Below are 13,702 nucleotides of genomic sequence, written 5' to 3'. Positions count from 1 at the left end.
GGCCAGGACGGCCCTATCTGCGGCAGCCGAGCAGCGTGGGTCTGGGGACCCACCGTGGACCCCGCCCCCGTGGGGCACCTGCCTGTGAGTGCAGGTCACCATCCCCCAGAGTGGGACGCAGTGAGGCCGGTCCGCCCTGCTTGGGGCTCAGGGACCGCTGCAGGGCTGACACCCACACCCCCGGCCCGGCTCTGGGGGGTGCTCGGCAAAGGCGGCTGGGCCACGGCGGGCCCCTCGGCTCCGGGGTGTGGTGGGGCCGATGGGGGCGAACGTCTCCTCGCTGCTGCTTCCAACCCTCGGCATGTGGCCTCGGGTTGGTCTAGGCCACCTGCAGCCGACCCAGGACCACACGGCCGCCGTCTGACATGGGCAGAGTGTGCCCAGACCAGCGGGAGGCAAAGGTCACTGCTCCGGGGCCTCCGCCAGGGTAGCACCTCAAAACACGCTTGCCCTCACAGCCTGCACGTGGCTCTTCCCACGGCGAACACGGAGCCACACAGAGAAAGTGGCATGGGAGCGGATGGACTTTGGACCCCAGCTCCGCCAGCCACATGACTGGGGAACTCATGGTGGGGCCTTGGAGGAGCTCTAACCCAGGGCCTACAGCTTCGGGGGCTGCCCCCTCATCTGAGCACGACTACGTGACACTCAAACACCCCGCGGTCCCCAAAGGCCCCAACATCCTGACTTTCGGTAATAAACGTGGCTTCACAGCAGGCTGACTCCTACCGCAGCAGCCGGGCCACCGTCCCACGGGGCCTTGGTGAGCCCGGTATGCAGATACCCAGGCTGACCACCTCTGGTGCAGGGCCCTCTCCCCTCCTCCCACACTGAGGGCATTTGGTCAGGAGCCCCCGAGCGCTCAGGTGGGGTCACTGTCCCCTCTGCTCTGCACCTGGGCTTCTCAGTGTTTCCTGGAGTCTGGCCCACAGGGTGCACCAAGTGCCCCTGCAGCCCTGGATGGCCCCGGCCTACCCTCACTCGCATGTGTGCCGGCACCCCAGCGCGGTCCCCGCACCCGGGCTCAGCCCCCACCCGGCCACGCCCCACTGGCAGTACCTGGTTTCAGCACCTGCAGGGCTGCCTTGGCGGCGAAGAGGGCCAGCGTGAAGGTGAGCCTCATGTTTGGGGTGCGGACCCCACCCCGGACCACGTCCAGCAGGTACAGCACCTGCGGCCAGGATGCGTGGAGAGCAACTTCAGAACTGGGGCCACGGCCTCACCGTGCGAGGCCAGGGACTCCACCCCACAGCGGCCAGCGCCCCTGGTCGTCCTCCGTGAGCCAGGCATGTGGCCAAGGGCAGAGAGCGTCCTGGGTCCACCTGACAGCTCAGCCTCTCCTGTCCCCACATCCCGTGGCACCAAGCCTGGGTGTTCTGGGTAACAGCTGCCTTAACCATTGAGTGTAAACCAGAGACAGCCAGCAGAAATGAAACAGCTCCACCCACACACAGCACCAGAGTGTGCGGCGGGGGAGGCCTCTCTCATCTGCCCCCCGGGGCTGGGGACCACAGGCAGTGTCACCAGCTGGAGGGAAGAGGGCTCGCCAGGCAACTCAGAGACCCCGGCGGACGGGACAGCCAGCCAGGCTCTGGGGCCCCACCCACCTGGGGCTGCTCCCGGAACCGGGCCCCCTCCACATGCCCGTAGTAGGCCGCCAGGACGGAGTAGGCCGCGGCTCGCATCTGGGGGTCGTAGCTGCTGAGGGCCGCGAAGGTCAGGCCCAGAGCGTTCGAGTCCAGGAATTTTCGACAGTCCACCACAAATTCTACGGGAAATGAAAGAACATTATGCGCGCGCGCGCACGATTCCACGATGCTTGTGTGACACGATGAATTAAATTTCCTTCTGCGCTTCTCCACCAACCACCGCATGTGCTAGATGGAAGATGCAGGTCTCCCCCCAGCTCCCAGCTCCTGCTGAAGCCGGACACAGGACTAATGTGCCCGCCACGGCCTCCGGTTGCCCGGCCTTCAGCCTCCAAGACGCCTGTAAACCCCAACCAGGGTCATCGGGACTCCTGGGAAAAGGGCGGAGGCAACGTTCAGACCAAAGCATGAGCTGCTGACTCCCCCTGGCAGCCCGGGGGCCAGGGCAATGCCCCCAGGGGTCAGCCGAGAAAGCACCGTCCACAGGCAGCTGGCCAGGAGCCTCTCAGCTGGGGCAGACCACCCACCCGGGCCACCTGCTCCTGAAGACGACTCTCCCTCCCACCAAGGCCCCGCTCCTCCCGTCAGCACAGGGCAGCTTCCCGGGCCTGAGTGACAGCCGCAGTCTGAGGGGCCTGTACTGCCACCTGAGGCCCCGGAGACTCGTGGCCCCTCCAAGAGAGGATGAGAGCCAGAGAGGAGGCCAGGTACGCAGGGGACACACCCAACCACATCTTAAAGGGCCTGGTTAACACACAAATTAAGTTCAGGATGCTTCAAGCCCTCTTTAGTGAAACCCAGGCCTCCTCACAAAACAAATGCTGTCAAGAAACAGCTCAGAGTGGACCTAGGCCGCCGTGGCAAAGTGACCGAGCAGGGTCACCAGGCATGAGGTCCTGCTCAGACCGAGCAGCCACACAGTGCACAGAAGGGCCCAAGAGAAGAATGACGGCAGCTTCCCTGTTGGAAATGACTCAGTTCAGCGTCGGGGTGGAGGGTCTTTGAGGTACAGTAAGAAAACCCTGCCAACCTAGAATTTTATACTCCATGAGAATCTTTCAAAAGTTAAACCTTTTTCCATTAAAAAATGCTGAGCAAATGTATTACCAGCAACCCTGAACTGCAAGAATTTTTAAAGGAAGAATTTTAGGTGTAAGGAAAATGATGGAGGATGAAAATCTGGAACCACACCAAAAAAATGAGGAGAAAAACTGGGTGACCAGACAGTACATACAAAAGATTTAAACCTCTTTGAAGTGTAAGCGGCTGCCTGAAGCAAACACACGTGTGTGGGCTTCACGCAGACAGAAGGGACACACATGAGCGAAACGGCACGAGAGCCGGGCGGAGAGGCGGGCGTGCTGAAGACGCACCTGAACACCCACCCAACAAACACGGGGACGGGGGGGCCGCCGGGGGAGAACGGCCCAGACCCCTAACGTCACACTCGTGACGAGGGTCCTCGGCTGGCTCGAATGCTTTCGGCACAGGCCGACACACCTGCACACGTGTGACCGCTCAGTGCCCCTCCGGCCCCGCCCGGGAGCAGGGCACACACACGCTTCCGTCCCGTCTCTCTCTCTGCCCACCCGCAGGCCGCAGGACAGAAACACCCTCAAAGCCAGAGGGGGGACGGCAGCGGCCCCCCTGCTCCCGAGGATGAAGCGGGCTGGCGTTTGACCCCGCCTGCTGAAGACCCAGAAAAGGCAAGAATCAGGCAAACGTGGAGGGCAGAGGGATGTCGTCAGCATCTTGAGGAGGCCACCGTGTGTCGCAAGCACGAAGGGTTACTTGGTCGGAGATCACGGAGTGAGCGGCGGGAAGGCAGCGCGAGCTCACTGGGGTCACGGACAGTCCCGCGCGGCTGACCGGCGCAGGTCCCCCGGCTCCGAGGGCCCCCGCCCCGCCCCGCCCCAGGGCTGCGAGTACCTGGCCTGGTCAGCTCGCTGAAGAGGTGTAGGAGGAAGCAGGGGTCATAGAGGCCATCGAGCTCCACGGCGCTGCTGTCTGCGAACAGCGGGTCCTGCGCATCCTGTGAGAGCCCGGGCAGGCACGTGCCTGCTGCTCAACCCCCAGGGACCCTGGGGAGCACTCACCCTGGTGCCCAGACCTCAAGCTGCTCTGGGTGTTTGAGAGCATTGAAAATGGTCCTGTGAGCCACAGGACATGAGATGACGGGACCTGGGGGGGCGGGCTCTATATGGAGCAAGGGCTGGGCCTGCGGGGTCCTGCCTCTGCCCCTCCCGGCAGGGCTGACATGAGCCTCACCGACAAGCTGACAGTGGAGCCTGTCCCGGGGAAGGGACCCGGGGCCCCCATACCTCGGGGGGCAGCAGTCTCCGGTTCTGGGGGAAGTGGAGGATGGTCCTCATCATGCGGTCCCGATCCAGGAGGCGGAGGACGTCCCCGACGCTCGGCTGCTGCCACAGCGACTTGCCCAGGCTCCGGCACGTCTTGTGGTGCTCCACGGCCGCCGGGCCCCACAGCAGCACCCTAGGGCCAAGCGGGGAGCAGACCGGTCACGGGCTCCGCGGGGCCAGAACCGGTAGGGATGACAGTGGGAGGGCTGTGTCAGCTGCTGGCACACGCCAGGCAACGCCCTGCTGTCTGTCCCTCCCTCCCTGTCTTAGCCTGGGGGAAGGCGGGAGGGTGGTGACGGTGACGTGAGGAGGTAGGGGACACTGTCAGGGATGACGACGCAGGACGGCACCGAGACAGAGCTCACGACCCGCCAGGCACTGCTCCAGCCCCTTAGGGATCCATGCAACAAGCCAGGCCCCTCCTGGCCGACACAGGAGGCGGGCAGAGAGGAGAGCCGCCAGCTGGGCGCCACAGAGCCAGGACTCAGATGCGGGCGTCTGGCTGCGGAGCCTGGCTGACCAGGCGAGGGGTCTTGGCTGTGCCGCTGCCCTGCAGACCGAAGCCTCTCCCAGACAGGCTCCGGCACTGCTCTCGGCCGCCCCCCAGCCCATGGCAGTGGCCTGCCCCGGGGAAAAGACACAGGCCCCCCACCCCCAAGCTCCCCCCCCCCGTGAGGTGTGCGGGGTGCACCCTGAAGGCCCAGCTCCACACAGGGCCGCTCCTCTGCCCCAAGATGTCCTGGCTCCTCTGCCACCTGCGTGTTCGCCACACCCTCCCTGCCATCCTGCAGCAGCCCTGACACCCCGAGAGTCCAGAACAACGGGGTCCCCCACAGAGTGTGGACCAGAAGCCAGTCTGAATGAAAGGAGGCACGGTCATGACTGTCTCACCCAGAGTGCTGGGCAGGGGCCGCGGGCACAGTGGGCGCTCGACTGGAGTGGGTGGGCAGCAGAGCTTCCAGAGGGGCCTGCCCCCCGAGTCATAGAGTGAAGGCTCCGCTTTGGGAGGGTGGCCCACCGGACACGCCACTCGGATGGCACCCTCGCCAGTGTGGCAGTTGCCCCCAGATGTGCCCGGAGTCCCTGTGTCGCCCCCTAACTCAGCCCTGCCCCAGAGAACGGTACTTCTGGACCTGGCGTTCTCAGAGAGAAGAAGGCCCCCCCCCTTTTTGGGAAGACTGAGAGCTGTGATCACGTTAAAGACGGCGCCCCACACTGTCAATCCCTCCTCCTCTCCCTGCAGAGCTGCGCGGCGCTGCTCTCCTTGGCGCAGGGGGCTCGCTGCCTGTCGCCACACGCGGACCTCCTCAGCGCGTGGGTCCTGGGCGGGCGCCAGGGCGCAGGGAGGAGGGACATCACCCCCCCCCCTGTGAGAAGCGCATCGCCGAGTCCCCGCCTAGTCCCTCACGGAGGCGGGCAGGCCCCAGGGGCAGGCCCAGCAGGTGCTGGCCATGCGGCCCCTGACACCCAGGAGAGACAGAGACAGACAGATGGACCAGAAAGAGACACGGACGCAGTCCCAAGAGGGGTTGCCACCAGTGGGTGCCCTCACTCCGCCCCCAGCCCCCATGCCACACGCGGTCCCACCTCCCGTGCATGGTGTTCAGGAGCACGACTGCGCCCGACCCCGCAGTTGGGAGTGGGGGCTGGGGGCCAGGGCCCAGTCCGAACGACAAGCCACGTCAGCCCGCAGGTGGCCCCGGAGCCACTGACCGAAACCTGAGAGCCAAGGGAGCGGCGTCCACCCCGCACGCGAGGACCAGCCGGAAGGAAGGGAATCTGGGTGCAGAGTCTGCTCCGTGGGCGCCCCCAGGGCCCGCCACGCCCACACCCGGCCGGGGCCCAGCCCACACTCACCTGAAGCTGGTGAGGCTGAGGCCGCTCTGCTCGTAGGCCCGCAGGAGGAGCAGAATCTTCTGGTCTGCAAGTCGGTTGCAGGTCAGGTCAGAGGGCAGACCGTGGACACGCCCGCCCCGTCACAACGCCCATCCCCGTGCCCCGGTCCTCACCCAGGACGCTGAGAGAGGCGCCGTAGGCCCCGAGGAGCACGGCGAAGTGGCTGCCGTCGCAGACGGCTGGGCACAGCCTCACCACGCCCAGCACCAGGTCCACCAGCGCCTCTGGGAGAGAACGGCGGTGAGCACGGGGGTGCGTGTGGGGGAGAAAGGGGTACACGTTTCGGGGGCTGCTTGGCACTTCAGCTCTGAGCAGGCCTGGGTTTAGGGCTCGGCCCGGTCCCCGCCCCCACTCCTTTCCTGCCTCCTCCGTAAGCAGCTCGGTGCCGACTCAGCAGAGCTGGGTCCCGCCACCCCTCCCAACCTTCACGCCATGAAGACTTTAAAGCCTGACTCTCGTTCCAAGGCTGTCTCACCAAAGTCTGACACCATTCTGCCGCCTGAGCAGGAGGCAGTGGCTCGGCCACACCTCCGCCCCCCAGGAGTGAGCCGGGCTGTCTCTGTCCAGCTGCTCACCACGCCCCAGCCTGGTGCAGACCCTGGGGGCAGACCCCTCGGGGCGGGGACAGCTGTCCCTAAGAAGAGCGTGGCCGGGCAGGCGAGGGCCCGCACTCTAGAGCCTCCGTCCTGCCTTCGCAGCAGCAGCCCGTGCCGAGCTGGGGCGCCCGGGCACCGGTGTAGGCGTGTCCTGAGCGGTTTGGAGCTGGGGCCTGGGCTCTCAGAGTCCCCTGGCAGGGACCTGTCCACAGAAATGTTCGACCCTCTGCCCTTGACACAAGTTTCAATTTTCCCATGGAGACTGCCCTCTAACTCCCAGACTCGAATGCACGCCCAGGACGCGGCCGTGAGACTGTAAGGCGACTGCGGTGGGCCGGGGCCTTGGCGCCGGGCCCCTCGCCACAGACGGCTCGCTGGGGCCCGGGTCCGCACCCACATCCTCCGGGAATGCTGCCTCGCTCCGCAAACACGCGGGCGCTGGGCTTCGGTGCCCAGTGAGCCCAGACACCAGGAGCCGCCACCTGCATGGGGGCGGGCACCTTTCACTCGGCGGTCGGGGTCGCCCTCCTCGGCCTCCAGCAGGGTGGGCAGGAACAGGGAGTGCTGGGTGAGCAGCGCGTGGACCGCCGGCAGCGGGAGGAGCCCCGCGCACACGGGGCTCTCGGGACGGTACAGGAGCTGCACGGCGGCGTGGAGGGCCTCCAGAAACTCGGGGTCCTGGTACCGGAACCTGGGGGGAGAGTCGGCGGGGCAAAGAGCTTCGTGAAGGGCAATCCCGTGTGCCGGGGAACTGTGAAGACACTTTTTCTTGGCATTTTATTAGAAAAATCTTCTGCCCATGTTTTTGTAAGTTAGGGACAATTTGTTCTACAACAACAAAATTTACTGCATTGAAATGGATTATGTGACAAGTCATGTGACACAGTGAAGGACTTAATGTACACGACATATATAAACGCACAAGTTTTATAAAGAAAATAATGCAACGAATTTCAGCACAGACTGTGGGGAAGCTCAGGGTGCACGTCTCCCGCCCGGCACCCACGTCTCCCGCTCCCGGGCACCGCTGGCCCCCCCACAGGGAGCCCTGGAAGAAAGAGGGTGTGCGACCTGCTCGCTCGGCAGTGCAAACGCCCAGCAGACGCCCGGCCTGGGCCAGACGCCAGGTGGCCGAGCGCCTGGGCCACAGCTGCGGGGCCTCCCGCCTCCTGACCTCAGCCAACACCACCACTGCTGCCGTCAGTGGAGCGGCCCCGACGGGCGAGGGAGGGAGCGAGCGGCGGGGGGGCGGATGCGGAAAACAGGCAGCACTGTGAGCGAGGCACCTGAGTGTGGGTCTCGGCCGAGGCCACGGGGTCACAAAGTGTCTCGAGTCTCCGAGGCAGCCTCTGAGCACCGCCAGCACCCCAGCGGCAGTGGCAGGCCTGTGCCCTCCCGCGCCACGCACCGTGTCCCCAGGCAGGACCGGCACAGGCTCGGCCACGTGCAGGTCACCGCACTGTCAGTGACGGGCGCAGAGCAGCCGGGCCAAGGGGGTGGGGGTCGGTCGACTTACTTGAGTCCGGTCTTCACGAACCTCTGCCAGTCGTCGGGGTCCACTTCCTGAAGGGAGCTCTGCGGGTGGAGCGGGGGAGACACGCGTGAAGCCAGGGCAGTCGGCGAGCGGGACCTGGCGCTGAGACCCAGCTGCTCCGTAAGCGAGGACCAGCCACCCACACAGGCCACAGGAACACACGCCTGCTTCGTCCTCGGTTTGTACCTAAGCCACCATTCACGGGCGCCTCTCCCCCAACGAGCGGAGGCAGCTTCCCCAGCCTTCCCGCAGCGGTCACTGCCCCCCCACGGCTGCCACCACGGCCAGCACGCACCGCCTCACAGCCCACTCGGGGAGTCTGCGTGTCTGACGACATCGACCCGGGGGAAGACCACCAGGCGGGACCCAGGAGGGCCGGGCTGCCTTAACACTCAAAGACCCGTTAGTGTCACCCCCTTCCTCAGCAGGCTGCGCGAGAAGAAGCCCACGCGGGTCAGTCACCGACGGGGAGACCACCCCAGGCACGTGATGGTGCTAAGGCGGAAGGGAGGCTGCTCTGGTGGGAGCGTGGTCACCAGGGCGTGTGCACCCGTCAGCACCGAACCACGCACTCGAGAGCTCCCACTGCACAACATGAAAACACACGCGGTGAGGAGGAAGCCTTGTTACTACAATGGAACGGTTTGTGCGGCGCTGATGAGGCAGCCCAGGAGTGCGCCTGCGTGAACGGTGACCACGTCACTGCACTGGTCAGCGGGGGCGGCGGGGGATGCTGTTGAGTGCGCAGTGTGCACTGTGTGGCCGTCGTGTTCCAAACGACTGCGCGAGTGGAGCAGTGAATCTGCATCCGATTTTGTGTTAACCTTGAACGTTCTCCCGTGGAAAATATTTTGATGAATCAGAGGCCACAGCTGTGGGCAGCTGGTGACCGGCAGCTTCGTCACGACCACACGCCCACTCACGCATCACGTGTTGTGCAGACTTTCTTAGTAAAACATCAAATCACCCAGGTGATGCAGCCCCCCTACAGCCCGGATTTGACCCCCTGCGACTCCTGGCTTTTCCCAAAACTAAAACCACCTTTGAAAGGGAAGAGACTTAAGACCATTGACGAGATTCAGGAGAATATGATGGGGCAGCTGATGGTGATTAGAACTGTGCGGGGTCCCAGGTGCCTACTTTGGAGGGGACTCAAGTGTCACTGTCCTATGTACAGTGTTTCTTGTATCTTCTTTGATAAATGTCTGTATTTTTCACATTATGTGAACACTCTCTGGACAGATCCTGAACTTCAGTTATGAGAGAAGGGGCAGCGTGGGCGTTGATGGTGGGAAAGGCTGTGTGTGTGGGAGGGCCACAGAGGGTCCATGGGACCTCTGTCCCCGCCTCAGTTCTGCTGGGAACCTACATCTGCTCCGGGTGGGGGAGGGGGAGGAGGTCTACAGAAACGGGACAAAGAGAGACTAAGGGGGCAGGGAGGGAGGCGCACAGTGGGGATACAAGTCCCTACAACAGCACAGCCGGTCAGCAGGCCAGCTGGTGGGGGTGTTCACAGTGACAGTGGCAGCAACCCGCCCCCCCTCTGCAGCTCAGGGCTCTCCAGACTTGGGGACACGCCCCTGCTCCCCGGGGTTTGCCCGGTGGGGTGCCTGAGGGCCTGCTGCGCTCTCAGAAACCAGCAGCAACGGAGCAAGGCTGAAACACAGGCCTCTCAGCGCAGAGACCCACGGCCTGCCCTGCAACCTGCGGACACAGTCACCACGCGACTGCCACCTGGGCTGTCTTCCTGAGGCCACTGTTCATGTCTCGGGTTCCAGAGTTCAAACACCAGCCACCGACTCTACAACTTGTAACAGATTTTACACCGTGCACTGAGAAATATCTCGTATATGTTAGCTTCCAGAACGCTAATTATTTACATGCAGAAACATAACTGTTAAAGAAAAAAGACTTCAGTAGAAGGGTGTCATGGCCAAATATAGCTGAAAATCCTCAAATTTCATGGAAACTCTCGACTCTCGGAGACGAGGAGCTCGCCGGCCCAAAGCACAGGGAACCTGACCGGGCTCGTCCTGATCAACCCGCGCTCACCCGTGTGAAATGAACCCGGACAGCGGGACGCGAAAGGGCGTGATGTGCGGAGGAAGGCAGACAAGAGCGGCAGACGCCTCACCAGAGACGACGCCTGCCGGGGACAACACAGCGACACCTGTCACGTGCTGGAAGGGGGCAGAAAACCCAGCGCTTTATGCCCGATCTCTTTCCAACCCACTGACAGCAGAGTGTTGCCAGTCCTACAACCAAACACGCTGCCAGAAATCGCAGCGGAGACCACGCCTCCTACGCACCCACGGGAAAGCCCTTAACGAAACCCCAGCACGTGGACCCGACCTCACTGAGAAACAGGAGCCGCGCACGGCCACGCAGGCTTCCCCCAGGATCGCAGCACCGACTAGTGCAAGTCCCTGTGCTGACCCACTAAGCGAAGGGGAGAAACAAGCTGCCCTCTCAGCAGGCAGGTGCCACTCCCGACGGTCCTCACTCCAGGGGCCGCCCACCTGCCCCTTGGCGTCCCAGGCACCACCCTTGCTCTTCACCAGCCGCCTGCACGTCGCCGGCTAAGAGCGGACCTGTAAACCCTGGTCCGTCTCCGCCCCTTAGACACTCAGCCGGGGCCCAGGGGAAAGGGGTGACACCCACCAGCAGCTGGTTCAGCCTCAGCAGCATCTGCTTCTCTCCCTCGGGGGCGCCGTCTCCGTCCCGCGCGGGGCCGCCGAAGGTCCCGAGCAGCCACCTCAGGCAGGACGGCAGCAGAGCCTCGCTCCAGGCTCCCAGCTGCTCTGCGGAGCCCTCCAGGGCGGCCGAGACAGAGTCGGCCACGGTCCAGCTGCAGCAGAGGGCACGGTCTCCGCGTCAGAGACGCCCAAGCCCCTCCCAGTGCTGATTCGAGCCCAGTGTGACAGTGGGCCCTGTGCCCCGAGTCCCGGTCCCCTGCCACCCCAGCACAGGAATCCCAGGCTGTGCTGGCCCCTCACTCGCTCACACGTAGAAGAGGGACCGCAGTTTTTACCACTGGGGGAGCAGTGTGGGCAGGCCAGGAAAAGGTCACGTCGCCCCACTTCTTTTTTGTTGGGAGACTAGCAGGGTGAGCGGGGCCTCCCTGTAATTGAGGGGGTCCGGCAGCACCCCGGGCTCGCGCCCCAGGTGCCAGCAGCAACACCCCACCCGTGCTGTCACAGAAAGGGTCAGACACTGCCGGGGCCCAAGTCCCCTGGCCGAGAGAACTCGTCGTCAGGAGCCGGCCTCCCCCCAGTCGGCACGGAGACCAGCACCAGGAGCAGCGCAGTGACCTCTCGCCTGCGCGTAAACACCGCACGGGACAGCGATGCCGTGAGCCTCCGTACCTCGCGTGGCTGCCAGGGGTCCGAAGTGAGCTGGGCAGGCGGTCTGCCAGGACGCGGAGGTCCTTGGCTCTCGCGAATGGGACCAGCTGGGCCAGGACCTCGGGGTGCAGCCCTGACCCCTGGGGCCCATGGGCGCTGAGGAGCCTGGCCTGCAGGGGCCTCCACAGGGCCTTCCTCAGGACGGGGGCAACGGCGGGGGGCACTGTGGCGGACACAGAGGGAGAGGTCGTCACACGCAAGGAGATGCCGAGCTGGTGCAGACCAGCTCCTAGGGGCCCACAGTTCCACCCCCGCAATCTGGTCCCTGGGCGATGTCACACGTGGCCCAAGGCTGGCCTCGGCAGGAGTGGTGACCGCAGGGACTGCAGCTGCTGCCTGGCCGCCGTGCGTGGGCGCCGGCCGCCCCTGACAGGGCTCTCCATCTCCAGCCCGGCGGCCCCGGGCCCCCAGCTCCACGCCTGCGAGCAGACTGTGCACACCAGTGCCTGGCCCCCAGGATGGGCAGGAGGGCTGCTGACCAGACAGGTCCCCGTGTCTTCACAGACACCTGCCGTCACTGGTGCGAGGCTGCTCAAACCAGGCAAAGCAGCGGGTGGAGCTGCACCTGTGCGACCAGAAGGGACTAAATCTGAGGGGTCAAAAAGTGCCTCATCTGACGCCCAGCAGGCAGGGAAAGGAGAGCTGGGCCCAGACTGCCCCGGCCCAGTGCTGCCGCCTCTATCCTGATGGAGGGGACAGGCGAGGGGACAGGGACGATCACCCTGAACGCCCCCGCAGCCTAGTGAGACTCCGCTCCTGTGTGGTCCCCCTCGGCAGTCCCGGCTACTGCCCACCCTTCCCCCGGCTTCACGTGGTGACACGGAGCTGACGTAGGGCAGCACCTCGAGCCAGAAGGTCGAGATTGTTGGGGGCGGGCGGGTGTTGAGGGAGGCCCTTTCACCTTTCTGCAGCTCCAGAGGGGGGGCGGGTGCTGAGGAGAAAGGAAGCTGCACCACCCCCAGGACACGGAGCCCCAGGGCTGGCAAAGAGACCAGCTGCCTGACTTCAAACCCCTGCTGCCCGGAGCCCCGCTTCCCCCTACCTCCTGCTGGGCGTGCACAGCATCCCCGGGTCCGGCACTGGAGGTACGCGAGCACGAGGGGGAGGAAGTCCTCGAGGCCCTCCCGCAGGCGGAGCTCTGCCCCCGGCCGCCTGCACCACAGCTCGAAGCGCAACAGGTGGGCCCAGCTCCGCGGCACGAGCAGGGTGGCGATGCCCAGGGTCACCTGTGTCCGCCGGGCCAGGCAGTAGTCGAGCAGGTCGGCCCTGACCGTGGAGGCCAGTTCAGGCGCCCCCTGCAGAGTCCGTAGGAACACGGCGTCCAGCTCACCCACGGCCAACGTGGGGAGCAGAGCCCCCAAGCCTCGCACGTACGCAGAGGTCCAGAGGAGCTCGCTGTTCGGCAGCTGACCCTGCGGGCTGCTGGTCAACAGCTGGACCAGAGTCCTGCCGAGGGTACTCAAGCGTCTCTCCTTCCCAGGGGACTCTGTGGGTGGGTGGGCCACCAGGTGGGCCTCGGGCAGGCGCAGCAGGGCGAGGGTGACCTCGCGGAGCTGGGCGCCCTCCATGTACACATGCAGCCCCTGCAGGGCCTCCAGCTGCGGGAGGGTCTTGGGCAGCGATGCAGTTGGGCCCGCCTTCCTGCTGCGCAGCTCCTTCAGCACGGTCTGGGTCACGGCCTCCAAGTACCGGGCCAGGAGGTCCAGACGACCACGGCTCTGCAGGATGGGGGCGCTCGCCACCAGCAGCTGCAGGACACCCGCGCTGAGGCCCGCTGCCAGGAGCTTCACCAGGACGGGGCTGAGGGCGTGTGGGGGCAGGGCCTGCCGCTCCAGGGCCAGGAACCAGCCCTCCAACGTGGGGTGTCTGAGGACAGCCATGAGCACCTCCTCCAGCGTCTGGAAGACAGGGACCAGGCACTGGCCTCGCAGGCGCCCCAGGGCCAGCAGGGCCAGCAGCAGCCGCAGTGCGAGCCCCACTGTGCTGAGCAGGAGGGGCCCCCTGTCCTAGAGCTGAGTTCCGACGCCCCTCTCAGGAACCCAGGCAAAGCTGTGACCCTGGCCTGACCATGAGGGTCCCGCACAGACTGCACGGATCTGACGACTTCGGGCCGGAGGAGCTGCCTGCACGGCACAACTGCTCTGCAGTCCTTGCTGCACGGACGGCCATGCAGCCACACTGCAAGTGACAGCGGCCGCTCACTGATGCCTCACTAGCACCCGGGACTCCCGAGAAACCAGGGCGAGGGCTGGGCGGGTGAGCA

The 13,702-nt window shown here is 65.0% G+C and overlaps 1 protein-coding gene across 15 annotated transcripts in view; it reads right to left on the bottom strand.

Moving 5' to 3' along the window:
• The window catches only part of URB1 (URB1 ribosome biogenesis homolog), a 61,015-nt gene that overhangs the window by 6,721 nt on the left and 40,592 nt on the right, over positions 1–13,702 (bottom strand). For all 15 annotated transcript variants that reach the window (XM_053657966.1, XM_053657967.1, XM_053657970.1 and 12 more), the window contains 11 exons: positions 12,482–13,337; positions 11,401–11,602; positions 10,697–10,883; positions 8,018–8,076; positions 7,002–7,192; positions 6,019–6,129; positions 5,867–5,930; positions 3,971–4,142; positions 3,579–3,681; positions 1,608–1,768; positions 1,060–1,171 (listed from right to left, as the gene is read on the bottom strand). In XM_053657966.1, coding sequence (XP_053513941.1) covers positions 1,060–1,171; positions 1,608–1,768; positions 3,579–3,681; positions 3,971–4,142; positions 5,867–5,930; positions 6,019–6,129; positions 7,002–7,192; positions 8,018–8,076; positions 10,697–10,883; positions 11,401–11,602; positions 12,482–13,337 — 2,218 coding nt within the window. The remainder of the gene's footprint in view (positions 1–1,059; positions 1,172–1,607; positions 1,769–3,578; positions 3,682–3,970; positions 4,143–5,866; positions 5,931–6,018; positions 6,130–7,001; positions 7,193–8,017; positions 8,077–10,696; positions 10,884–11,400; positions 11,603–12,481; positions 13,338–13,702) is intronic.

The sequence above is a fragment of the Artibeus jamaicensis genome, unplaced genomic scaffold, assembly GCF_021234435.1.
Source record: "Artibeus jamaicensis isolate MK-2021 breed Jamaican fruit bat unplaced genomic scaffold, CSHL_Jam_final scaffold_474, whole genome shotgun sequence".
In the NCBI taxonomy this organism is placed as follows: domain Eukaryota; kingdom Metazoa; phylum Chordata; class Mammalia; order Chiroptera; family Phyllostomidae; genus Artibeus; species Artibeus jamaicensis.
The sequence above is the reverse complement of the archived record's forward strand: the minus strand, read 5'-3'. Positions and strand labels throughout refer to the sequence as shown.